General features: G+C 41.2%; 1 protein-coding gene across 1 annotated transcript in view; it reads left to right on the forward strand.

Moving 5' to 3' along the window:
* fat3a (FAT atypical cadherin 3a) overlaps nt 1–27,857 on the forward strand; it is a 225,322-nt gene that overhangs the window by 111,122 nt on the left and 86,343 nt on the right. The window contains exons 3-4 of the mRNA XM_083914654.1: nt 7,366–7,686; nt 23,864–23,925. Of these exons, the coding sequence (XP_083770780.1) occupies nt 7,366–7,686; nt 23,864–23,925 (383 nt within the window). The remainder of the gene's footprint in view (nt 1–7,365; nt 7,687–23,863; nt 23,926–27,857) is intronic.

The raw sequence follows: 27,857 nt of genomic DNA on the forward strand, positions 1-27,857 counted from the left end.
GTCCTTCTCGAATATGTGTGTACGTAAAAGACAAATATCATGTCATCATTTTTATACTGTAAAATTGTGATACTAATATCTGCATCATGAAGCCAGTAAGTCACTGTGCTTGTTTGTGTCCTTAACATAAATAGAACACAAAGTCAAATATTAACATGGAAACCAATCCACTAATTTCAAGACAGTGCAGTCAGACAAGGCTCACAGCTCAAAGAATGTAACATACACACCATATTTCTATTCTCTGTCTCTCAGCTTCAAGTGGCTTTCTGCAGCAGTGCAGCAGCTGGGCTTTGTCTCTGCTCTGTGCTGTGAGGTAGCTGATTGGACAGCGATGCAATCTCTGTCACTCCAGCTCTCCAAAGTGTTTTATGTCTAGCACTCGCTGTGACATTTGTACTTATGGTTTTCTACATTCTTAATTGGAAAGCAGGCTTGTAAGCAGGAGCTTAGGCTATAGAAGCAATGTTATAGCATGATGCATAGCTATTAAGTGTAGTGCAGTCAAAGGGCCAGAAGGAGGCAAAGATGAATGAACACTGAGGCAGACAGAACACAGCACAGGGCAACTCCAAATGAATTACAGCTAACCTTGAACATTCACATGTCCCATAGGACTAAAGCAATGGAGCACTGTGTGTGTGTGTGTGTGTGTGTGTGTGTGTGTGTGTGTGTGTGTGTGTGTGTGTGTGTTGTGTGTGTGTGTGTGTGTGTGTGTGTGTGTGTGTGTGTGTGTGTCGTGTGTGTGTGTGTTTGTGTGAGGGATAATGTATCCTGCAGTTTTTGCATGTGTATAAGAACCTACACTGAGGCTCAATCCACACTACTATGTTTTCGTTTAGAAACACATTTCTTTGGCTGTGTTTACGCCTGGCATCCACACTACTCGGCGTTTCAAAGCCCCTGAAACAGAGACGTGTGTAAATGCTGGACAGGCAGAAACAGAGACTTTTGGAAACAATGACACAGACACCCACGTCAGTCAGTCTTATCAGTTAGGTAGGCTGAGCAGAACTTTTGTGATGTCATCATTCTTGTGTGGGGTGCTCCTTCCCCGTTGCCGTGGCTTCCTCTGGCAAGGATAATGCCACAGTATATTGATCTAGTTTCCAGTACATCATAACAGTTCCACCTTGCTGTTGGTCAAGCTAATACATCTCTGGTCTTATTGTTTTCTTCCTCAAACATTTGTCCCATTTACAAATTATGCATCCCATTTTGATTTAAAACTGCAGAGTAACATTAGACAATCTGCTTGAGCGAGGGCACAAACCCCCAGCTGCTCATAGAGCCTGTCCAAAGGCAGCCCCCTCGCTCTGACCTTTCTCCAGTGTAGGGATGGGCAACGATCACTCGAGTACCCAAGTACACTGCATAGGCTTGTAAAAGAGTGAGGCCCCTATTACTTGATCCGCGGGGAAAAACAACGAGGAGCTGCTTTCTGGCATGTTCCAAATCAGCCTCAATGTTGCCGTTCTGTCATAAACCTTTTCTAAACCCTTGTTGCTGTTGTTTGCCGTGACGGTGGCATGTACTCAGGCTCGATAAAAGCCTTCAACAAAACTTAACTTAATTCGTGGCTGTAAAGGCATACAGTGTGCTCTCTCTCCTCTCCTTTCCCCCGACGGACTGTGACTGAGAGACTGTGTTGCTCCTCTCCACTCGTTCTCCGCAACGCTCTTGAAACACAGAGCCCATCCAATTGTTCAGCAGGTAATTGAGAGTAATAATAATTGCTCAACGGAGGAGGAGAAAAGGAGAGAGAGGGTAAGGTGCTTCTGTCTGCAGTTGACTCACATCAACAGGAACCTGACTTACATTTATATCTGGACATTAAAGGCACCAAATGACTTGCTTTAAGATTTTCCTTAGTTTATAATATTAAGAATATACATATATAATTTCCATGACGCTATTTACGGTAATGCGAGTATTCAAATATTGGAATTATTTTATTATTATTATTACTGAAAACGCCCATCCCTACTCCAGTGCATGTGCATGTGTGTGTATTTCACCACAAGTGCTTTGGACTGTTGTTCAGTACATGGATGAACAAACAAGTCTGTCTTAATACAATTCTCACATGTCTACCTCTACGTACATTATACAAGTTGTTGGGTGTTATAATCAGAATCAGAAATCACTTTATCAGCCAAGTATGTTGGCACATACACTGAACAAGAATCACAAGCCCTGACTGCCTATAGCCCAGATGTGGCTGCTCCATCACTCTGAAGCACCGCACTAAATGTGTGATATTTATGTGTCATTATACTGGAGATGAAGATTCAGAAGCTTTATTTATCACGAGGGAAATTATTGTGCAACAGTTTCAATACAGAAGGTGGAAAAGGATCAGAGTAACAATAAGCATAAACATAAATCAAATCAAAATAAAGCTAACATCAGATAAATCAAGCAATGAACTAAGTGTGACAGAGTGCAACAGACATCGTGGTTAAGCGATAGGCTGAGTTAGAAACGAGGGGTAAACCTTTCAAAGTTCCAGTCTTTTTGGTCCAAAATTCCCTCCACACACTTGCAGGTGGGTTTGTCCTGGGGAGAGAGACAGCATGTAACAGTAATGCTTGGGTGTGTTTTACTTCTCCAGAGTCATCCTCTAAAACACTCTGAGTCTAAATTTCTTATGAGCATCTTCACTAAAGGATGTGAGCAAATTGAGTGGCTAAAGCTTACACTAACTTGCTACAGATACCCTCTGTGTGGTTTTGTGTGTGTGTGTGTGTGTGTGGTGTGTGTGTGTGTGTGTGTGTGTGTGTGTGTGTGTGTGTGTGTGTGTGTGTGTGTGTGTGTGTGTGTGTGTGTGTGTGTGCGTGTGTGTGTGCGTGCCAAACTTGGCTAATCAAGAGCACTTAACAGTCTCCTCTCACTCTCTCACTCTCTCTCTTTCTCTCTCTCTCTCTTTCTCTCACTTGCTCTCTCTCTCACTCACTCACTCTCTCTTTCTCACTCTTTTTCTCTCTCTCGCTCTCTCTCATCACACACACATACACACACACACACACACACACACACACGCTCACTACGGTCAGAGGTTGCAGGAGTGTTAACTTTCCACTGGCGAGCATCATGGATTAGATCATATGTTCAACAGATAGCCTTTTGCCACTCCCTTTTACGGGCTTGTCTGAAAGCCTGTGGTGGGCCGGGGTGTTGACTCATCCAGCTGGTGTTTAGATGAAAGGAATAAAGTGCTTTATTAGACGCGCGCTGTGGGCTGTTCCGAGCTCTGATGAGGGAGCTTTTTGCTGGAGATGTGAGTGTGGTGTTGAGTGATAGCAGACACTGTGGGTTTGTGCTGTGAGTTATAAGAATGAACTGTAACTTTATCTAGTATCTCAGATGAGATGAGAGCATTCCAAAATGAGCCCTCCTGCTGTGCACATAATTGTTTTCATATGAAGTGGAAATGTTTAAAAGTTCTGTACTCAACATTCAGAGCATTAATATCATTAATATGGCTGCAAACAAATATTAGCTATGTAAAGATATAGCAGAGTAAGGGCCGTACACATGCGGCATTTTTGTTCCTAATGTCACTATGCAGAAGTCGCGCTCATGTGCAAGACTGACGCCATTGCGGCACACACGCCTATTTGTCTGCCTTTTTCAGGGTGCAACGCCTGCGCTACTTATCGAATGCAGTAGTGCTCAAAAACAACGCAACTTGTGTTTTCCAGGAGGTAAAAGATGCAACACGTGTCCTCTGTGTGTGTTATAATCCCACTTTCTCTGCTGATTGTTTTCATATTGACATGTTGGTGTATATTGCACTCATACATAATGGAATAATAGAGTCTGTAAGAGCTGTTTGGAGGGAATCCTAGCCCACTGTTTTTTTTTAACAGTATTATCAAGTACAGCTCCTTCAAGGATGAAATCATCTGTCTAAAGCTCTTTTCACATATGACAGCATCAGGAGAATCAGGTCCAGAGTTTCTATTTCACACATACAGCACACAACAAGATAGTCTCAGATGTGAAGCTGCAAAATTCTGGGAATTTTTAAAGTTGGAATCTTTCCATGGGAAATAACATTATTTATTTTTTTTAGAATAAACGGTAATAAACCTGGAATTGACAAAATTGAAAGTTGGCCCTTAACAGGGATTATAAATATAGTTGGGGAACATTTATTTTAGCATAATCCTGACTAAAACAACCAGATATTATGCAAGTACACTTGAGAATTCAATGCTATTCCTCAATCACATGCAAATAGCACATTGCTTACTGCAGGGGTATTGAGGCCACGCCCCCTCCAAGCACAGATGATTTCTAGAACCCTGCACTATTGAAGCCACACAGTTGACCCTATGGACTACATACAATTACCATGTTCCATCAGAGCCAGTTCGTAATTCGATCATAAAAAAAAAGTGTTGCTGTTCCTTGAATTTGTCTGATGAACTCAGTCCAGTCAGACGTTCCTGAATATCGTCATCAGTCCACTGAGACATTTTTTGTCGTAAACCTTCTTCTTCTTCACCCTATGAAGAATGAGCAGAACATCGCCATCTAGTGTCCCCAAAGCAATTTCAGTCAAAAGCAACTGGACTTGGTTATTTTTCTAGGAAGACGTTTCACCTCTCATCCAAGAGGCTTCATCAGTTCATGTATGCATCTGACCAGGCTGGGACTGGTCGGACTAACTGGTGTGGAGATCCAGGTATATAACCTCTCACAAGGCCGATGATGTCACTGGAAGCCGTTGTGCTCCAAGTGCCAATGACCGTTGTTGGAGTGACAGGAGGCTTTTGTGAACAGTTTTTCTTTGGGGATAACGATGACCTGGACAAATGACAACATTCAAAGCCTAACTACCATCTAGTGTCAAGCGATCAACCTGCGCCATGTCAAGTGATGAATCATACAGGGTAATGACTAATTTTGACTAATCAATTCAAATATTTGATGTTAGCCAGTCTTCAACTGGAAGTCTTTCTTTGAGGGGTGTATAAAACCTGGAGACAGACCCGACCCAGTAGCCTACAGGAGACTGTAGTCTGTTTGAGCCTTTTTAAACCCATCCCCTCCGGCAAATCACACCATAAAAACAAGTATTGCAGAGGAGTTTGACTGAGAGTTACAGTTACAGCTAAGTAAACATGAAAGTGATCTTACCGATCAAGGAGAAACGTAGCCAGCCGACAGTAGCTGCACCCAACAACAGACAACCCTGGCAACCCACAATGCTAGCCGCTATTGGCTGCTACAATGTAAACAGAACATGACAGAGAGTCATTGTCCAACCCGTCAAAAAATGAATAATATTAATTCAGTCTAAATATATCTTTTATGGAAAAGTACTATTTTGATTCTGTACCCCTAAAAACGGCCCATGGGTATATTATTTATAAAATATATATAGCTTTTAATAAAGATTCTACATATTCAACTTTTAGTGTCATCATGATCACTATGACTCTGGGTGAGTCCAGGTGAGGACACAATGAAGACTTTGTTGATATTCCTGACTACATTAGATTTAAATAAGGACAACTGAGGCTCATTGAGTTATTATTCTACTCATGTAAGTAAAGACTGACCAGAAGTTTTTCTGTCACCTTCGGAGGTGTGTTTTATTCCGGTGTTGTCTAAGCATGATATAAACCTTATCAGCACGCCCATTACTCTCTTTGAATACACCGGAGAATGAGCGGCTGCATTTTTGGGCTCACTTACAGATTAAACAGTCTTTGTACCAGAGATCTGGGAGGGTAAACTATGTTTGATGTCCGGTCCGACTGATTTGTGTTTTCACATACAGCTCCTCTGGGTAATGTCGATCATGTCAGGTTTACAGTGCTAAGGCTGTTTCACTGAACTGCTAGGTTTTTTGTTTTTCACAGTTAAATGATATCCAAAAAGTAAATAGCCGCTACAAATGTGAAAAATCAATTATCTCTTCTGGCTCACATCAATATCCCCACCGCAGCACTACATTGGCCTATCAGACGGGATCAGGCCGGGTCCTGCTCCTCGAATGATACCCCCCCACAGCAACTGTGTTTGTATTCTGTCATTTGCTTTGTGACACACACTGTTGGAATGCTTGCTCTGTGTCATGGCTGGCTGTGAGACACTTCAAAGCAGGCGCCATATTTTCATTGTTTCATTCAGAAATAGAAAGGCTGTGGGGAGGCTGTGTGCAGAAGGTTGCAGTGCTGATGCCTTTTCTACATGTGTGTTTTGTGAAAAAGAGGAGATAAAAGTCTCACTTTATGTTTAGGAAAAAACACAAGCAAATGCTGACCAATCACAGTTCTTGCAGTCACCATACCCAAAAAGTGTAGTTTAATTTTTTTGGAGGCACACCTCAGCTATGTATCAATCTGATAATGGAGTCTGTATGACATTTGGGAGGTTGGCAAGCAAAGACGTATCTTCCCAGGTCAAAGCAAGCAGCTCTTGAACATGTTGAGGACCATTGTGATAATAGTGAAAACTGTGGATATACTACAGGCCATGGCGTGCTGATGCAGTGGAGGTGTGTTTGTACCGTAACATCCTCAGGCTACTTCTGTCTCTTTCCTCACTATTTCACTCCTTGTTGTGTTGACATTAGGAGGAAAATGCACAGTGAAATCTCTCTTTATTTTGACAGAAAGTAAAAGGAAATGACTGTGCTGCTGCAGTGAAACGCAGTCTTGACATTAAAAGATTTCTCGCTGCGGCTTCCAGCAGTGTGTGGCTGGATCAGGTGTGTTTCAGCTTAACAACTGAGAACTTCCCAGGGAAAAGAAGACTGCGGCACACTGATACAAAACATGTCACCCTCTCATAGAGGTGGCAACATGATCAGCTCACTGCTCTGCAGACAGCAATATTGGATTCACACTCTTAACTCTGTTTAGCCATTTGGCCCACATGAAGAACTGAACTGTCATGGTTTCTTTAATCGGTTACACATAACAGATGCAGTACTTGTAATTTTTGTACTTTTTATATGAGTAACTTTAAGAGACATCTATGTTCTTGTGTTCCTGATGTGATTGTGGTGCTTTGGGTGTGGCAATTAGACTCTGACATTGGTAGCTTTTACTTGTGGATTCACCTTCCAATAGAATTGAAATCCTGTCCAACCAATTATCCAATGAGGACTGCTCACCTGTATAGTATAAAGATATATGTGTTTGTCTCTGTTTGAATGGCTAAAGACACAGTAGTATTGAAACATTGATCTGTTTGCACCATTGAAGGCTGAACATGTTACTCTCTCTCATTGGGTGGACAGTGCAGCCACTCCTTGACTCTGTTTGAGTTCTCATTTTCCAGACCTGGCTAAACAGAGTGAAATCAACACAAAGTATTTGCTCTATTTGTCTCTTCCTCAACCAGGGCTGATCTACACCACAGATATGTTGGACCGTGAGACAAAGGACTCTTATTGGCTAACAGTGTATGCCAGTGACCATGGCGTGGTTCCGCAGTTTGCCACCATCGAGGTGTTCGTCCAGGTGGAGGATGTTAACGATAACGCACCGCTGACCTCAGAGCCATTGTACCGGCCCTCTGTGCCTGAGAACTCTCCAAGGGATGTTTCTGTGATCCAGATCCAGGCCCAAGACCCTGATGCCACGCCCCCTGCTGCTGACAGGCTCAACTATCGCATCATCAGCGGAAACCCACAGAACTTCTTCACTATCAACACCCGCACTGGTGAGTAATGGTGTGTGTCTATGTGTGCATCCCACATGTTGCAAGGATTTGGTTTGGCCATCCATCCATCTTCAACAGCTTGTCCCTATCGGGGTCGCGGGGGGGTGGAGCCGATCACAGCTGACATTGGGCGTGAGGCGGGATACACCATCTATCACAGGGCACATAGAGAGACATAGAGACAAACAGAGACAGACAACCATTCACACTCACAATCACACCTATGGGCAATTCTTTGAACTGTGGGAGAACCCGGAGAAAACCCATGCAGTCACGAGGAGAACATGCAATCTCCCCAAAGAGGGGCCCCAGCCGGGTTTCGAACCAGGAAACGCCTTGCTGTGAGGCAACAATTGCTAAACACCACACCACCGTGCTGCCCCTTAAATGATAAATATGCAAAATGCATTCTATTTGCATTGAAAATTTATATTTGTTTAATTTTGACATGATCCAAAAGTAATCAGATTAGATTATATATTTATTATATATATATTTATTTATTATATTTATTTGTCATCCAATGGATTATGTTTTTAATGACAAAAAATGCTATGTGATTTATATTCAGTGACTGACCCAAGTCGTCTGTCCCATCTGTGCAAAGCCTAATAAAGCCTAGCCTCTTCATGACAGCCTACCAAGTCGCCAGAATAACACGTTGGCATTGTATGTTTCTTTTAACCACGAGGTTGTTGAATCTCAACATTTCTGAACGGCTACAACCCGTTCTCATTCCCTACTCGTCACATACCGGCACTTTTTGGCGCTCTGTGGTCACAGTTTCAAACAAGGTTCATGTAAAAACAAAAACTATTAATGTTACTGAGGTTTAGCCATTAACTACATGATTAGATTTAGGAAAATAATTAATTAATTAACTAATTGAATTAAAGCTATTCTTACCTTTCTGGCATATCGCACAGCACTAAGAAAAAATGTGAACATGAACAACTCCACCTCCCTCCAAAGTCCCACCCTTTCCCCCCTGCCTGACTTCTGACGCTCCCTCCTGCCCCGACACGAGCGCTCGTTTGTTTGCACAACCGGTGAGGTAAGCGCTGACACTAACACTAATCGAAACATCAACACTAATGCTTACACTACTCTTCCTTGCAAAAATGACATAATGTTACATAACTATAGTAAGTGATAAGTGATAGCATCTGGATGCTGCGTTATCACATGTAATGTGCTGCATTCTAGGATTAGCAAACTAAAAGCCCTGTGCAGCAGAAACTCCTCCACCATCTCATCTCGTTTTAGCTCCAGGTGAAGCTGCATTAGCCTCCGCCATCACTGGAAAGCAGAGCTGAATTTGTGTTTTGCCTCTCGACGCATCAGTTTTTCGTTGTTCTGTGCTATCTCTCACAGACCGCTCTGTCACTCTGCAGAGAGGCGCGTGACTTGCAAGCAGTGACAGCAAAAGGCAACTGAAGGGACGCTGTGACGACGACAGGCAGGAAGCGTGACAAATCACTTTATTCAGACCAAGCAAAATGATCGGTCAGACTTTTATCGGAAATATTTGAGAACTGATTATTGATGACACCTGGTGCATTTCTTTTACATTTTACTGTGCCATAGGCTTATTAGGAGCATTTTAAGATTACAAAGGAAAAGTGTCATAATGCCAGAAAGGGAAGAATTGCTTTAAAATATGTACATCTGTTATGTAATTAAGTTTCACATTCACACTGTGTTTGACCAAACCATCCACCCTGATCCCCTCTGTTTGAGACTTGTTATACTAGGTCACCTGACTTCCAGACAGTGGCGGGCCGTGCATTTCAGACCTGCGCCTGCAGCGATGCCCTACCAGACTTAATCAACCTCTTAAAACCATAATTATGATGCCATGGCTCTACACATTATGCATTTAGACCAAAACACAGTACAACTGGGCGTTGCATCACCTTAACATATAGTCAAGTACAACAGAGTTATATTACTCTAATGAGTTTTATTCACTCAACCAACAGTATGAGCTTCAACAAGTTTGTTCACAAAACAGCGCAGAGCCACTGTCAAATCAATTCAATCAACCAATCAATCAAGTCGCAGCCGAAGCACGTCACAGAAACAATCGTTAATACATTTTTTAACAATAATATTAACTCAGCAAAATAAAGAAAGCTGCAAAAGTCCCCAACTAAAATACAAAAATAACTCAACTATAAGCTATACTGTCACGTTTGCTCCATGTATTCCACCACGGGCTCACGCGCCATTATATATCACACAAAGGCATCATTTCAGAAATAAATAAAAGGCTTTTAAGGTATAATACAAAGTTGTATTAAGTCCACCAACACTACAGCGATGAGCTTTAACAAGTGTGTTCACCAAACAGCGCATCATCACACACAAACCCGCAGTGTCATAGAAACATGTTTGACGCACACACACACACAGTTCACTGAAAAATAAACAATTTACAGAATATTTGCCAACTTAGGTTTTTAATATTTATTTAACATTACTAAATAAAATGGGGAAAAGGCATACAAATCTAATAAAACATAAAGTGCTTTGTACTCACTCAGATCAAGTGTGTTTGAATAATGCTGAGTCAGGCTTGCTAGCGTCGGGGTCGGACGGCCTCTCTTTACAGTGTCTAGCTTATCTTGAAAAGTTTTTCTAGAGAATGGCGTTGTAATTAAATCTGCGATCAAATCGTTATCTTCGCCTCCTTCAGCCATTGTGGGTTGAATAAACTAAAACAACTTGTCGCGCTACACTAATTGGAAATGTCCTTATTTTCCGTTTATCACATTGACATTTGGGCTCAGGTCTGCTTTGCATAGCTCTGCATAGCTCTGCCTCTCTCTAGCGCATATCCAATCAAAAGACGTGCATGGATGACGCTGTAGGCCTGCTAGCAGGCACCAGTGAACCCAACTTGACGCTGATTGGTTAATGCCACAGGTCCGTTATCATTGACTTTAAGCTACCATGCGCCTGCACTCTTGCTTCTGAAGGCGTAAGGGCAGATTTGGGACCCTGGCAACAAATGATAGCTGAATAATGATTGGCTAAAAACTCTAAGATAAACGCCAGCCCCCCCAGATCTCGACCCGGGGCTGGAAGCAGAGCAACCAATTTAGGAAAGCTATGAAATGAAGAGTATAGACTATGGGGAACAATTTAATACATATTTGTGGAAAGAATATATATTAAAAAAATATATTCCTGATTATGTTTAGGCCAGCAGAGAAGGCCTTGCTTGCCTTGAGGGTACACCACTGCTTCCAGAGCACTTACTCTGAACATGTAATATTAACATGTATCATTTTACATTGTATTCGGTTGAAAACCTGAAATGTCACATACAGATGTAAATGGGTGCCATAACATTAAATATTAATGTTTCTGTGGTTTGCAGAAACCTACAATTCTAACATTTTCTTCTGCCGAAATACAACTACAGTGTCGGCCCCATTGACTTATGTGGTGAAAGAGACGTCTGCAAATCAGTGGATACATTTTTTTAAGCGACACAACCTCCATGAGATGACTTGTTTCACTATCAGAATCTGATCCATTTGGCCCATCTAGTATAGCCACATTGTGCCCATCCTGTATTTTAATAGACAGCAGTTGAACTGGTATCCTGGCTCTGTCCACATCTATCCACTGCAGATGCACCATTCTTGACCTGGATGAGTAGTTAGTATAAATAAGTATATCAGGATAATATTATTATATATTAGCAGTAGTGACATCATCAACTGTTCCAGGTTTCTGACGTTTCCTCATTACTGGCATGCGACTGGGTGATAATAAAATAACGATATATACAAATAATTGGAGGGTGCTATAGTGTTGAGGAAAATGTTCCAATAGTAACATTTCTATAGTGTGTGTGTGTGTGGGGGGGATAACCAACAGTGGGAGAAACAACAGCAACACACACACATCCGCTCTGCACACTGCAGCCTCACACACAGTTTGTTCTGCAGATAAGGCTTGTGGTGAGACAGGGAGAAATATAATTGGCTTTTGCTATATTTATCTTTTCTTTAGTTGAGATCCCTTTCCTTTGAATGTGATGCTATTTGACCCATTTATCTCAAGCAACTCCTCCCCTCTTTTTCTGCCTTTCATTAAAGACAGTCTTGCACTTTGCGTTTTTTCTGCCTTTCATTAAAGTCATTCTTGCACTTTGCGTTTTGGTATCTTTTATCTCCTCATGTTTTCTCTCTCTGGCATCCTCTAATACACTCCGGTTTCACTCCCAACTATCTCCTTTCTTCTCCTGATAGCTGTTTTCCACTGTTTTAAGCCATACGTCTGTCTCCTTTCTCTGTCTTGATGGCAGATCTTGAATATTTGATTTTGCGGTTATGAAACTTTGATAAGGAACTGCAGATCATCCGTATGCCTGTAGCACTCTTCCTCTCTTAATGACGCAGTTGTTGTTTATTTCCTCTGTCCATCTGCCTGATTGTCCCTTTCACTCAGTGCGACTCCCTCCTCTTTGGTCATTTAGTTTAATCTGAATTTATGACTTTACTAACATTAGCTAACTCCCTCCTCTTTAATCATTTAGTTTAATCCGAACATTTGACTTTACTTTACTAACGCTAGCTAACTCCCTCCTCTTTGGTCATTTAGTTTAATCTGAACATTTGACTTTACTTTACTAATGTTAGCTAACTACCTCCTCTTTTGTCATTTAGTTTAATCAGAGCTTTTGACTTTACTAATGTTAGCTAACACCCTCCTCTTTAGTCATTTAGTTTAATCTGAATTTATGACTTTACTTTACTAACGTTAGCTAACTCCCTCATTTTTAGTCATTTAGTTTAATCTGAACTTTTGACTTTACTAACATTAGCTAACGCCCTCCTCTTTAGTCATTTAGTTTAATCTGAACTTTTGACTTTACTTTACCAACATTAGCTTACTCCCTCCTCTTTAGTCATTTAGTTTAATCTGAACTTTTGACTTTACTAACATTAGCTAACGCCCTCCTCTTTAGTCATTTAGTTTAATCTGAACTTTTGACTTTACTAACATTAGCTAACGCCCTCCTCTTTAGTCATTTAGTTTAATCTGAACTTTTGACTTTACTTTACTAACATTAGCTAACTCCCTCCTCTTTAGTCATTTAGTTTATCTTAACTTTTGACTTTACTAACGCTAGCTAACTCCCTCCTCTTTAGTCATTTAGTTTAATCTGAACTTTTGACTTTACTTTACTAACGTTAGCTAACTCCCTCCTCTTTAGTCATTTAGTTTATCTTAACTTTTGACTTTACTAACGCTAGCTAACTCCCTCCTCTCTAGTCATTTAGTTTAATCTGAACTTTTGACTATACTTTACTAACGTTAGCTAACTCCCTCCTCTTTAGTCATTTAGTGTAATCTGAACTTTTGACTTTACTTTACTAACATTAGCTAACTCCCTCCTCTTTAGTCATTTAGTTTATCTTAACTTTTGACTTTACTAACGCTAGCTAACTCCCTCCTCTTTAGTCATTTAGTTTAATCTGAACTTTTGACTTTACTTTACTAACGTTAGCTAACTCCCTCCTCTTTAGTCATTTAGTTTATCTTAACTTTTGACTTTACTAACGCTAGCTAACTCCCTCCTCTCTAGTCATTTAGTTTAATCTGAACTTTTGACTATACTTTACTAGCGTTAGCTAACTCCCTCCTCTTTAGTCATTTAGTGTAATCTGAACTTTTGACTTTACTTTACTAACATTAGCTAACTCCCTCCTGTTTAGTTATTTAGTTTAATCTGAACATTTGACATTACTAACATTAGCTAACTCCCTCCTCATTCTGTCTATTTTCTTTTCTTTCTTTCTTCTCTCTTCTTTCACCTCACGTCACTACATTTCAGAGGTGGTTGAAGAAGATAGAAATGAGTGCCAGGACTGTCAATCTATAATAGAGCAAAGAACAGTGAGACGGCATAATTTCTTGATCAAAAAGGAAACAGGTCTGTTATGTGGAATTCCTGGGACATTCATATATTTCCAAAAATTGAATCCAAGCCTCTTAGTCATCATTACTTTTAAAGCCGACAGTGGAGAATGTGAATTGAGTCAGCTGTGCCATCACTTTTTGTCATTGACCTTTATAATCCTCTGCTGTCAGCCCACCTCCTTTTTGTGCATGTTTACTCTCTAAGTAAATTGTAGGTGTTGTGGAAGCTTTAAGCCCTTTATTCATCACACAGGCTTCAGTAATCCTATCTATATGGTAATCAACACACACACACACTGACCAGTGTTCCATGGTATTTAAGTATTCCCACTTCACCTTTAGTCATTTCTCTCTCTCTCCCTTCCTTCCTTTGTTGTCTCTATTCTTCTTCATGTGCCTCATCTCTTCTTTTATCGTCAACATTTCAGTTCATAGTTCAAGTGTTCCTTCCTTTTTACTACTACTACTACTACTACTACTACTACTACTACTACTACTACTAACACTACTACTTCTACAATGACTACTACTAACTATAATAGCAGTCCTTCAAACAAAGATCACTATTTCATTATGCATGTTACATAACATAATTGATAATGTTTGCCCTGTTTGCACTATGATGCACAAAGCTGGTTTGTTTTTTAATACAGGCCTCTCAAGTGTCACGCATTAAACGTGACAGTCACTCTTTTCGGTCTTTGTTCACGCACTCCTGCCACACATTGTATTTCTCACGCAGAAAAACTATTAATAATATGCCGCAGCGCCCAAAATGTCTCTGGGCATTAGTGCAGTAGTGTCGCTCTCACTACAGAACCGGCAGGAATCAAGAGCGTCTCCCCATGAGTTCTCAGTCGAGCCTGCCATTTACCAGCCAATTAAAAAAAGTAAGGGGCTACACAATAGCCAATCAGAAAATGTCATTATTGTATCTGGGTACTTGATTTAATGAAACAACCAATGAAAAAAAGCATAGTTATCCTGGAATTATCCACGTGATTCTGCTACATCTGGGAACTTGGAGGAGGGGCGGGGGGTCTTTAAAACTTAGAATAGAATAGAATTACTTTAATGATCCCAGACTGGGAAATTATTTTGTAACAGCAGTAGTGGGTCAGCAACGAACTGAACTCTCTCAAACTTGAGAGCTCTGTTAATATATTGAAATACCTGAGTGGATCCACACAGACTGACACCTGCAGTACTTCAGTGGCAGCTAACCCAACACCATTTACCTTTGTGTCATTGTATTTGAATCTTGGATTCAAAGAGCTCTGCAAAATATAAGCAAGTGGCCAGATGTTCACACCAGCCTCGTTTAGAGCCGTCAAACTGAACACCTGAGGTTTTTCCCATATGAACGCTAGAATCGAACTCTGATGCAGACCACACAGCCGCTCTCTGGTCTGCCCCTGGTGGTCTCAGACCTCTGTCAAGTGAACTCTGGAGCAGCTCTTTTGGTGTGAACACCATTTGAACAAATCACAGGAAGCGAACCATTTCATGTAATTTTGTGGCTTTTGTTTATAATTTCTGGACCATTTGAGTTTTGCCAGTCTAAACATTTTAACAACGTATCATGCTCATTTTGGTTCCATTTAGGAAACAGAGCTTTAAGTGTGAACCCACCCTGTGTATATGCTCCATCTGACTCCCTGACATCTTGTAGCATCACTGAAATAAATGCAGGGCAAACTGCCTTGAAAATGCTTTTCCTCCGGCTCTATTCTTTTATTATTTTATAGTTTCCATAATTACTTCATTATTGTGATGTATTGTGTTAGGAAACAGGATGTTGATGCATGTCATGAGGCAGTGGGAGATCTGTGTTAAGCGTAAACCAATTGGCTGTTAGTTATAAAGAGAAATGCATTCTGAGAGCATGGGCAGAAATGTGGGTTTGATAAACCATTTGTGATGGTTTTTGGTACAGCCCATTAGAACAGCAGGAGGTCACCATTGATATGTACACTTTTCAGTTCAAGTTCAATGCCCTTTTAATTGAATCTGACATTTTTATCCCAGTAATGTAAGGCACTTCCTCTCTCTCTGTCCTCCAGCTGGTTGGTAATTGAATTTCTTCAATCCTCAACATGCAGATGGCGTAATTAGCTAGCATATCCTGAATTCAAGGCCCACTTATTCACTTCTTTAGGAGCTTTCAATTTCAAATGAAGTTTGCTCTGTTGTCACCACATGGCCTCAGTATAAGACTTAGTTGTAGTTGTATATTGGTGGAGATGGTATCCCGTCCCTGTTCAGAGATCATCTCTGATAACAGATGTAAATGTCCTCCTGGATCTTTCTCTCACCGTCCAAGATTTTTTTTTAAATCAACTTATATTGTATAGCTACACTATCACCTGACATGTTCCACCATTCTGATATTATCTTTTGCCACAATTTTGCTCAAAACCCTGTATTAGCCTTCCTGTTAAAGCTGTTTGATCCTAGCCTTACATGCTCCTATGAGCTCAGTTTTGGAAACTTTGAGCAGATACAGTACATGTCAGGGGTGATTTAAAGAGGGGATAGAGGTTTCCCATGAACCCTCCTTTCTTATGATTCTACCATTTTAACCAACCCGTACGTTAACACAGAACATATTATTTTTGGTAGAGCCTGTACAGTGCATCTGGCGTGTGTAATTACACTTTGACAGTATGTGTCAGTTAGAGTAAAGAGTGCAGATGGAACACATACCTGCAGCCTTCAGATGGCGGTAAATGGAGTTAATCAACTGAATCTGAAGGCCTTCATGCAGCAAGCAAACTGCTGTGATGACATATGTTGGGAACAATTATATAATAATTTACTCCACTGTCCTTGATTTGTTCTGTGTGATGTAGATGTAGATGTCTGCTGGTGTTAATCATTAATTTTGCATAGGGGTTCATATAGGTTTATGTCAGTGTGTCTACAACAATTAAATTGATCAAAACAGCACATGTAGCCCAGAATGTAACAGGTATAGGTGAGGACCCATTAGCAGCACAGAATCAGGCAGGTTCACTTGGTAATGAACTTTATTTAACAATGACAGACAGGTGAAAGGAGATTGGAGGACAGGCAGGCAGTGGAGGAGGTGAACAGTTCAGGTGAGAGGCAGAAGGCAGACGGTGACACGGTAACCTTTTTCCTCATTACTCTGGAGCTCTTAATCTATTCAGGCACATGCAGTATCAATATCCCTTTTTTTGTACCCAGAATTTCCAAAGAACCCATTGCAGGTCATTCCAATACAAAGCTTCACCTGACTGGAATAATCTTCCTCTCTCTCTTCGACCCATTACCTCTCTCCATTGCTTCAGGACTTCTCTACTTTCTCATCAAAACATCCTCTAACTGCTTCTAATAATTTGTCAGTCAAACTGTTCTAACTGTACTTTATGTTGATGCAATTCCTTTTACTTATGAAATTTTATCCAGGTCATTGTGTCTTTTCAAAGTCGAGGGCTAGAAGGATGGTAGAGGGTGAGCGAACTGTCTATGTGTTTGTACTTGTTGTTGATGCTCGTCATGTATTCTTGTTTCTGTTTGTATATGTTTGTTTATTAGATTTTGTTTTGTGTCTATGGGACCCCCTCGAAAATGAAATGCTGCATCTCAAGAGGCTATCCTTACAATAATTTCATGAATTTGTCATTCAATATCATGTGTGTGTGTGTATGTGTGTGTGCGTGTGCGTGTGCGTGCGTGCGTGTGTGCGTGTATTACTGTGGTTAGCTTTTTGAAGGGAGGACACTCTCTCTTGCTAGCAAGGGCAACATATCCTGAATGAATGACCAGCCTTAAGCCTTTATTTCTTCTTCACCATATACTTCCTATATCCCCACTGGGCACTCATAGATGGGAAAGGTAATAGGGAGCCAGAAGGATTACCAAAGAGGAAAGATTCGTAGAATAGAAATACTTTATTGATTCCAAGCTGGAAAATTGCAGGCACTTATTATGGCTGTATTAACAATATTGTTAGAGTGCTCCAGGGCAAATGTATGTTGTCCTTTGTGCATCGTATGTAACTTTTTAGGCCTCGTTTCCAGCAAGCAGTCTGGTTCAGTTCAGTTCAGTTTGTTACACATTAGAGCAGTTATTTAGCATTTACATCATAAAATTGTGGATGGTGCCAATATAACAGCTCCATTCCATCCTATTTATTTTCATTACTCCTCTGTTGAGGTATCTAGCACACTGATCCGATATTGAAAGCTGGAGTTAGAAACGCTGCAGTTGGTTGATTGGTGCAGACGTTTCACTGCATCATTGGTGAAGAGGAAATACAGCGTGAGAGGGAGTTTGATGGAACAGTGAGGAATGAAAATGTTTCAGCTCTTTTTGCAGTGTGTGGCACACATTCGAGCAATGCAGGAGGAAATGTAACTAAAAACAACATGCTATTTAAGTGCTTGACATGGATTCTACCATCCTCTAACAACCTCGCCTGCGTTTAAGAGGACTGTGAACAGTAGAAATGCAAAACCCATCTAGTGTACATGTCTGTGTGGGTTACTTACTAAAGGTATTCTGTTGAAAAGTGCTTGATGGAATCATGGCTTAAGGTCCCTTCAAGCGAAGTGCACAAAAGCAGACTTTACATAGCAGTTTTATTATTTGCACTGAAAGATGAAAAACACTGTTCCTTACCAGTTATTTTTATTCTATGCAGACAATGTTGACAGACTTCTGAAGTCTCTGAAAGAGGAAAGAGGAAACATCTGTGGTTGAGACAAATTTGCCAATAATCAAACCAACAATAATAAATCCAGGCCCCTGTGAGTCTGGGGCTTCGGGCAGTTGCCCCTTACCCCTGGTTGGTATTAGAATGCACACATTTATTGTATGAATAAACAAAAAACTGCCAGACGCTGGGGGACTGTTTGAGTTGGCACTATATAAAATACTTTGTGCTGGTTTTGTTGTTGTAAAAATAAACTTTATTGTTGTTCAAATTGCTCTTGACCTGGAGTGGTCCAGAGACAATACCACAAGCCTGACAGAGATGGAGGGTGGCATAGAAATACGCCAGACAATTCTGTGTTTGGACCCATGTACAAACAGACTCAAAATGCAGAAGCATTTAGATCAAAGCACTGACTTTATCTGGAAGCAGGATACAGATTAGCAACCAGTAGCAGTCAGTATAGGCCATGGGCTAAGGCAGGCAGAAAAAAACAGCAAAAACAGTGAAAGACTCAAAAGGCAGAAGCAGTTAGATACGGGGCTGGAGCTCAAAGTTAGTCAGTCAAAGTCAAAGTCAAGTTTATTGCATCCATAACAATGGAAATGACATTTCTTATGCCCACCGCCATGCCCATATAAAAAGAACCTCAATGAGGATAGATAAAATACATATGCATCTGTGCCTATAGTTACAGGCACTGCAATAACGGAGATCAACATTACAGGATAATAAGTTAACATTTAAACACACACACATATACAGTACACCTAGATAAGTTCTACAAAGGTGTGTTTAAAGTGCTCATTGTGCTGCCTAATAGCTTGTGGTATAAAAGAGAGAGCATACCGCTTAGTTCGTGTCACCGGTGGTCTTAGCCGACCACTGCAAACCATGACCTTGTTGCCCAGACAAGTATGGAGAGGGTCACCATAATCTTAGTTGTAATTTTCTCGGTCATGGTATACTCTATCCAACGTAATTGTCAGCCCAGCTATTTTTCCTGCCCTTCTGTTTAATTTATCAATCCTATTCTTCTCGGTGACCCCCGCCTTCCCTCCCCATCCCACAACACAGTAGCTCCACACACTACATATCAAAGACAGAGCAAACCTTTCCATTACCACAGAATTCACAATAAAAGACTGCAACTTCCTCATACAGTACAGGTGTTTGACCAACAGTGATGAAATATGGTCAGTGCATGTCAACTTATCATTTAAAACAACACCTAAGTATTAATATGTGTCTGCTCTTTCTACTGTTGCCCCCTAAATTACCACTCAGTTTCTCCCTTGTTTCTTCTAAAGTCAATCACTAGTTCTTTAGTTTTCTTGACGTTAAGCTCCTGAAAATTACTGTCACAATACTTAACCAATACTCTCGTATCTCTTTTCTGTAGTGGCTATCATCATCCTGTTCAATTAGATATATATATATCTATATCTATATAGATATCTATACAGGTATATATATCTATATATCTATATCTATATAGATATAGATATATATAGATATATATACCTGTCCTCACTAGGGTCTTGACCTGACTGCAGTTCGTCATCGTGACCAACTTAAATGGGCAAATGCTCACCTTCGATGGCGTCTGGAGCTTTAGAGAAGTGTTTTTTTCACGGATGAATTCCAGTTTTCAGCGTTTATGGTGTGTTTTTTTTGTTTGTTTGTTTTTTAAAAGAACCTGCACATTTTAGAGTGGCCTTTTTTTTGACCAGCTTAAAGCTGTGATAACAGGTATATGTGTGTGAGGGGCAGGTATATGTGTGTGTGAGGGGCAGGTATATGTGTGTGTGAGGGGCAGGTATATGTGTGTGTGAGGGTCAGGTATATGTGTGTGGGAGGGGCAGGTATATGTGTGTATGAGGGGCAGGTATATGGGTGTGTGAGGGGCAGGTGTATGGGTGTGTGAAGGGCAGGTATATGTGTTTGTAAGGGGCAGGTATATGTGTGTGAGGGGCAGGTATATGTGTTTGTAAGGGGCAGGTATATGTGTGTGAGGGGCAGGTATATGTGTTTGTAAGGGGCAGGTATATGTGTGTGAGGGGCAGGTATATGTGTATGTGAGGGTTGTTGATCAGGTTGGCACAGTGCAGATGCCAAGACTAAACATCACCACAAACATTTGTACCTTACACACTCATAATACGCAGTGATGCAGCAGGATAATGCTGTAATGTTGTTGGTTTTGTTAATTAGGTTTCTGTCGGGGGCATTTTACAACAGATGGTGTATGTGTGTGTGGTGGTGTGAGTTTTGTGATCTTTTCTTCAGCATCTAATTATAGAATTGCACGCATGTGTGTGTGTCCTGGTATGTGGGTTTGTTATTGAAATGTGTCTCAAGGTCTTGATGTGTGCATTACTGTGTTTGTTACAGTACCAGCTGTTAATATTCTGTGTGTAACATTTTTGTGTGTATTGTCATCCATGACCTTGATGCTGTGACATATTAACTGTGTGTGTGTAGTCCTGCACTAACAGATGCAGAAACTGGAGTCAGCTGCTCCTAGCTTGTTAGCATGTCAGTCCGCCTGTTTAATTATGTTAATCAATGGTGTTTTTCACGGATTGTTAAGATTGTATTCATGACTGGAACAGTCTACAGATAACTATAAAGTATAGGGTGTCAGTATGGATCAATATTATTAACAGGTGGGACCCTGGCTCTGAGGCCTTTTCTGCGCCCTTAGCAACAGGATCTCTCTGCTGGAGGCTGTTCAGCTTGCGTTTTTGAACACTTCGCACTTGAGCACCAATATACGAGCGTCGAGTCAACCTCGATCTGCCTCTGCTTGGGACTTTTGTTATGGAGCTCCAGCATCTGTCGGCCAGTGGTGGTTACGTATTTTCCAAACAAAACTAGCACAGATAGACAGTCTGACTCAATCCTGACCTCCAAAATCACCAGCGACTTTTTGTGTACTATGATTGGATAAATGCTGTTTTGCACTTAGCCAATCAGAGACAGAGTAGGGTTGTTCATGCCTTCACCATCCTAGGAAAAACATCTGTACATACAATTCAATGACGCTGAGTAATCGAACCTCACGATTTGATTTTGATCTTGATTATTAGGTCACAATTCCATTGGATATTGTTTTGAAATCCATATTGATGTAAATGCTTGGTTATTGATCTTAATGCTTCAATATTGATTCACTTATAAGTGTAGATGACAGAAATACACATATAATTAATTAGAGTACCTTTTGATAATTGTTAAATTATAATGAGTTCTCCTGCATGTTCTCCCTGTGTCTGCGTGGGTTTTCTCTGGGTTCTCCAGCTTCCTCCCACAGTCCAAAGACATGCAAGTGTTAGGTTCATTGATGACTCTAAAATTGCCCGTAGGTCTGAATGGTTGTCTGTCTCTGTTCGTCTCTATGTGCCCTGTGATAGACTGGTGTCCTGTCCAGGGTGTACCCTTACGCCCGATGTCAGCTGGGATCGGCTCCATTACACTGTAATGCATTGATGAATCGATATTTTTACCCACCCCTACTGTGAACACTCATGAATCCCTTTGTAGGATTAAAAATGCAACTCTGAAAAGTGGTGTGTCTTTTTACAATTGCTACTTAAAGCCTCAGTAAATAAAATGTAAAAAGAAACAACAACAAAAAACAAGACACCGGAATTTGAAGTAAAGTGAGAGCTCTTCCAGTAGCTCTGCATCTCCCCTTTCTGTCCTGAACGCTTGCATTACAATATGATGAATGATTATTATATTTTATTTTCCCAATAATGCCAAAAATAAACTGTCCAAGTCACCAGCTTTCATTCATTTAGGGTAGCAACTGTATTTAACTGAGAAGAAATATGCAGCACCAGCATTTTATTTGCAGGGTTACAAGACTGATGTTGGATATTTTCTGTTAGTAAAACAGGTTAGACAGGGGTTATTGTTTCATTCAGTGTTTCTAGTAGTTCGCTTTTTCCAAAGCATTCAACCTCTTTGCACAGACTTCTACAGCAAATGGAGTTTGCTTGGCTGTCATAATCATGTGGTCAAAGTGTGACACTTGTGGATGAGCCAGTGAACTTACAACTGATTAGAATGGAGCTGTGACATAAAACCAACACCATCATTGGGTTTGGGTTTGGGTTTGGATTTGGCGTTTATTACTCAGAAGGGCTGAACTCATCTCCACTGCATTGTTTAATCCCATCTATCCATCTGTCCATCCATCCATCATCCATTCATCCATCCATGCATACCATCCATCCATCCATCCATCCCATCCATCCATCCATGCACCCAGTGGCAGATAAAGGTGGTCAGGGGCCCGTAGGCTACTGTTTGTTTGGACCCCCCAAAATTATTATTTTTTCCCAGTGAGGTCAATTTAAAAAATCCAAATAGTCTGGCCCCTGTGCATTTATCTGCCTCTGCATCCATGCCATCCATCCATCCATCCATCCATCCATCCGTCCATCCATCCATCCACCCATCCATCCACCCACTACACCCATCCATCCACCAATCCACCCCATCCCATCCATCCATCCATCCATCCATCCATCCATCCATCCATGCACCCCATTCCATCCATCCATCCACCCCATCCCATCCATCCATCCATCCATCCCATCCATCCATCACTTTCATGTGTAGTCTTGGTCAAAGTAGGGTAAATAAGTGTTACCCTGTTGTCCTCTTCCTAGCCTTGCTCTCCAGTTCTTACTGTGAGACCCTTAGGTGTTCTCAGACCTGATGGAATAATCCCTCCGGTGTGTTCTGGATCTGCCCTGGGCCCTTCAAGACACGAGTCCTCACCTTGTCTCTAAGGAACAAGACACCATGGAAAGGAAAATCATTTTGGCTGATTGGCAAAATCTTCTCTTTGAGTTATTATCCGAAGTTATGCCAACACACTCTACTGAGGAGTGTGTTGGCATAAAGTGTTCATAACTTGTTGAATTGTAAATCAAAACATTCTGGAGTGTTTTCCTATCCCTGTACTGGACATAATCACACTGATATCTTCTCATCTTATGGAAGGTTTAATCACAAACATGCACTTTTCCCAAATCCCGGGTTGTTCCTTTTAACAAACATAGATGAAGGTAATATTTCAACTCAAACATGAATTCAGTCATCAGGAATAACAATCTTCCTCATTACGCTTGTTTCAGTAACTCTCCCTTCACCTCTATTCTCTCCTTTTTTTTAATAAAGGCCTTTTTTGTTTTAAGCAGCATGTTAGGCCTGTGCCCACCAACAGCCATTCATCAAACAATGACAACATGATGTTGTGACATTAAAAGTACTAAATAATTATTATGTGCCATAACAGTATGTGTGTCTCCTCCTTCTCTTCTTGACACCCACAACTAATTACCATGTCACTTTGCTCATTTGGCTTACTAGCAACTGTGTGTGTGTGTGTGTGTGTGTGTGTGTGTGTGTGTGTGTGTGTGTGTGTGTGTGTGTGTGTGTGTGTGTGTGTGTGTGTGTGTGTGTGTGTGTGTGTGTGTGCGTTTGTGTGTGTGTGTTTTGTCTCTTTCTAATTGTTTTCTCTCTTGTTTTCTGTCTCAGGTCTGATAACAACAACCTCCAGGAAACTGGACCGTGAACAACAAACAGAACACGTTTTAGAGGTAAGGGCATTGTGTTTGTGTGTGTGTGTGTGTGTGTGTGTGTGTGTGTGTGTTTGTGTGCAAGCGAAGCAATGGACTTGTCACACAGTAGGTGAACGAGGACAAAGGATGAAAACATCAGCAGCAGAGGGATACTGATGGACGCAGCTCTGAAGATTCTACAGTATTTATAAAGATATTGATTGTTTTAGGGGCGACACGGTGGTGTAGTGGTTAGCACTGTTGCCTCAGGGGTTCCAGCGAGAGGGTTCCTGGTTCACGTCCCGGCTGGGGCCTTTCTGTGTAGAGTTTGCATGTTCTCCCCGTGTCTGCGCGGGTTTTCTCCGGATTCTCCGGTTGTTAGTATGATTGGTGACTCTAAAACTGCCCGCAGGTGTGAATGGTTGTCTTTCTCTGTTCGTCTCTATGTGCCCTGTGATAGACTGGCGTCCTGTCCAGGGTGTACCCCGCCTCACGCCCGATGTCAGCTGGGATCGGCTCCATTACACTGTAATGCATTGATGAAGCGATATTTTTACCCACCCCTACTGTGAACACTCCCCTGTGGAGCTCCTGTATCACTAACCACCACATCAGACGGAACACTGCCCATACGGACAAACTGTGGCCTGCCTGTCAGGTAGTCAGTAATCCAGGAGATCATTGTGTCATCTACTCCCATCACCTGCAGCTTCTCCCCCAGTAGCAGTGGCTGAATGGTGTTAAAAGCACTAGAGAAATCAAAGAATGTGATTCTCACAGTACCTCCTCCACTGGTCGATAGTCATTGAGGTCTGATGGTGACGACTTCTTTGGAACAGGAATTAGGCAGGAAGTCTTCCAGAGCACTGGTATTCTCTCCTGACCAAGGCTCAGGTTGTAGAGGTGTTGTAGGACAGGAGACAGCTGGCTGGCACATGTCTTCAGGATCCTAAGTAAGCTTGCATCTCTCTCTTGTTCAGAAACTCACGTTTCAGCCAGTGTTTATAGACAGCAGACACTCTAAAGTAGAAATACTTTGTGTTCAAGTGTGCAGTGATTTCAACAAGATCAAGTGTTTACTGTTTACGTCTGGATATTGAATACAATCATTTTATGGTCCTGACCAAAACGAGTCCTATAGTATGTTCTGTACTGACAGTTGGCATCTTTACTTACACTATGATCAGTTCGTTGCTGAACAGTAGTTTAACAAAATTATGTTTAGTGGGTAATCACTTACTAACTTTTTCCTGAGCTTTCAACTGCTTCACTCAGTCTTTATCTAATCCAGTCCAGTCACTATGTGACCTAAGTATGGAACTCCTTTGAAGTGAAATTCCAGCCTAAAATCATTCCATGTTCTTTTTCGGCAAATACACTTATCAAATAAGCCATCAAGATATTTTTCATGGAACAACTATTAACAGAGATATCCCAGAGAATTGCTAACAGTCGCTAACAGCAGAATGCGGCTAACACTGATTAGGTGGGGGCAGTACGATGAAGGCACTTAAACGTCTTTTTTAACCACTAATACTGCTCAAAATAACCGAACCTCTGCAGCAGCATGAGAAGAGTCCTTACACATAAAACAATGCACCAATGGGCTCCTTCCTTTTGGATTGACTTTGGTAATCCACTTGAATGGACTTTACTATGAAAGGAACTGGTACAGGGGCCTGTAGGTAAGTCTTTCAAAACACTCGTTTTATGTGTAAGGACCCCTGAGCAGTTTTAGTAGTTACAAAAAGCGGTTTTCCTGCCTCCATCATACCGCCCCGAGCTAATGGTTGTTACAAAAAAAAAAATTGTCTCGATGGCTTGTTGCCGAAAAAGTCCCTTGGATGATTTTACGCTGGAATTTCACTTTAACACAATAGTTCCTGAGAGGAAGACAGTAAGATGAGACAGGATATGAACCTGAGGTTATATAAAAGAAAAAAACATCGATTGAAGTGCTGTTTTGATGTTGATACCAAATCATATATGTCAAATGATACCCATCCCTACTTGTGTCTTGTGTGCAGAGGACTTGCAGTGATGGTGCATTGACACTCCTTTCTTTGGGATTGAATGGAACACAGTTGACAGTGTCCAGTGTGTGCTAAGACCGTGAATTTGTGCTTCAATCCAGATACTGCCCGGATTTAGATGGGAACAAATTGGCTCTCCTATCTTCTCTACTCCTCCACACACTCACACACAAGCACACACAAACAAACACACATACACACACACACTCACACACACACTGTGGACCGAGCACTTTCTCCTCTGCTCTATGCTGTCCTCGCTGACGTTTGCATTAGCTTGGTAATAGAGCTGGTGTGAAGACGATGCGTGCGCGTTGGTCTTTGTTAGACAATAATGGGAACCTGTCTTTTTCCTGCTCAGCCCTGATTGGAGATAAATTGTGCCACTTGCTTTCACATGACTCATAAAATTCAGTGTGTTAAGACAGTTTGTGTGCGCCTGTTTTGTGCCTGCTGTGTGCTGTCCGTATCATTGACTGTATATAAAGATGAATGATGTGTCTCCACTTCCTCCCACTGTATAGAAATGAAGTCAAAATATCCCAGATGTGGGCGCTGCTGTCATTTTCAGCCTCAGTCTGCGCAGTAGTGATCAGGGTTTGATCGGTGGTATCACTGTCCCGCCCATACACCCGCGATACAGCTGTCAATCATGATTTAGCTCCAAATAAATTATTAAAACCAAACATCGCAGAAAAAATAACCATGTGAACAGTCATCAGTGTGACAAGAACTACCTAAACTGGCAAAAATCATTTTGGGAAGAATGTCGATGTATACCTTGATTTTTAACTTTGGCCCATGTCCCATCAGCTTACAAAAAATACAAAATAAAATCCTACTGACACTTCCGGTGCAGACATATATTAAATCATGCACTACATATACTGATTTCACGATCCTCTGTGTAGCACATTATGTTTGTATGCCAGTGCAGTAACATAATTATAGCCGACTATCAGCACTTTATTTCAACATGTTTATTTGTTCTGTCACAATAAGACATGAACCTCGTCCACAGCACCCACTTCAGACGTTAATTGGCTGTAACAGATATCAGCCTCATAGTTATGGATGAGAAGATTCCTGCTCCACCTCCCAGCAGCTTCAGAAGGCTGTTATCATCTATTTACATGGTAACGGTCGCCGTTAGGAAATTATTGGTGTTACTTTTAAATAATCTGGGTCACATTGAGAATTCCAACTAAACGGCTGTTACTTGGTTAGGTTTAGGCAATAAAATATGTGGTTTGGATTAAAATACTAAAGATGGACAGGAAACCTAAAAGACAATCATCTCAGGTTGGACGTGATCTCGTGATCTCGTGTTTCTCACTCAACCCTCAGTCCAACTGGTTGATTCTTAACTATTCCCTAAGGTGATACATCATCACACAGCACTCCCACACACACACACACACACACACACACACACACACATACACATCTCTGTAGGGCTGAGGGCTCTTAAAGAATTACATATATTAACCCTACTCTTGCCTCCTTGTCCTCGCTCTTATTTTTTATGATCATGTTCTCTCCACATCATTCTTGCCTTCCATAGTCAGTGAGGTAGCAAGCCTGTTTAGGGGTACCTCTATTTTCACAATTGCTGCAGTTGTTCATGTCTGGAATTTCCTGAAATGAAAGACGGTATTCTTAAATGAAGCCAGCCATGAGCACAGGGGAAATGAACTGCTGCTGTGACAAGCTGAAAAGTTATTGCTCTCCCAGCAAAATTAATATGAATTTAGGACAAAGGAGAAAAGCCTCCTTGTAAGCTGTCATTGGCTAGCTCCACCTCACAGCGATCACATTCTTTATCATTTCAGAAGCAGCTACAGAAGTAGCTGTCAAAACAAATGAAGACAGATTCTTTCTTTTCATCATACAAGTCAGAGACAGAGAAAAGCAGCAAATAGAATTGTTAAATGTTAT

The sequence above is a fragment of the Echiichthys vipera genome (assembly GCF_963691815.1).
Source record: "Echiichthys vipera genome assembly, chromosome: 5".
NCBI lineage: Eukaryota > Metazoa > Chordata > Actinopteri > Perciformes > Trachinidae > Echiichthys > Echiichthys vipera.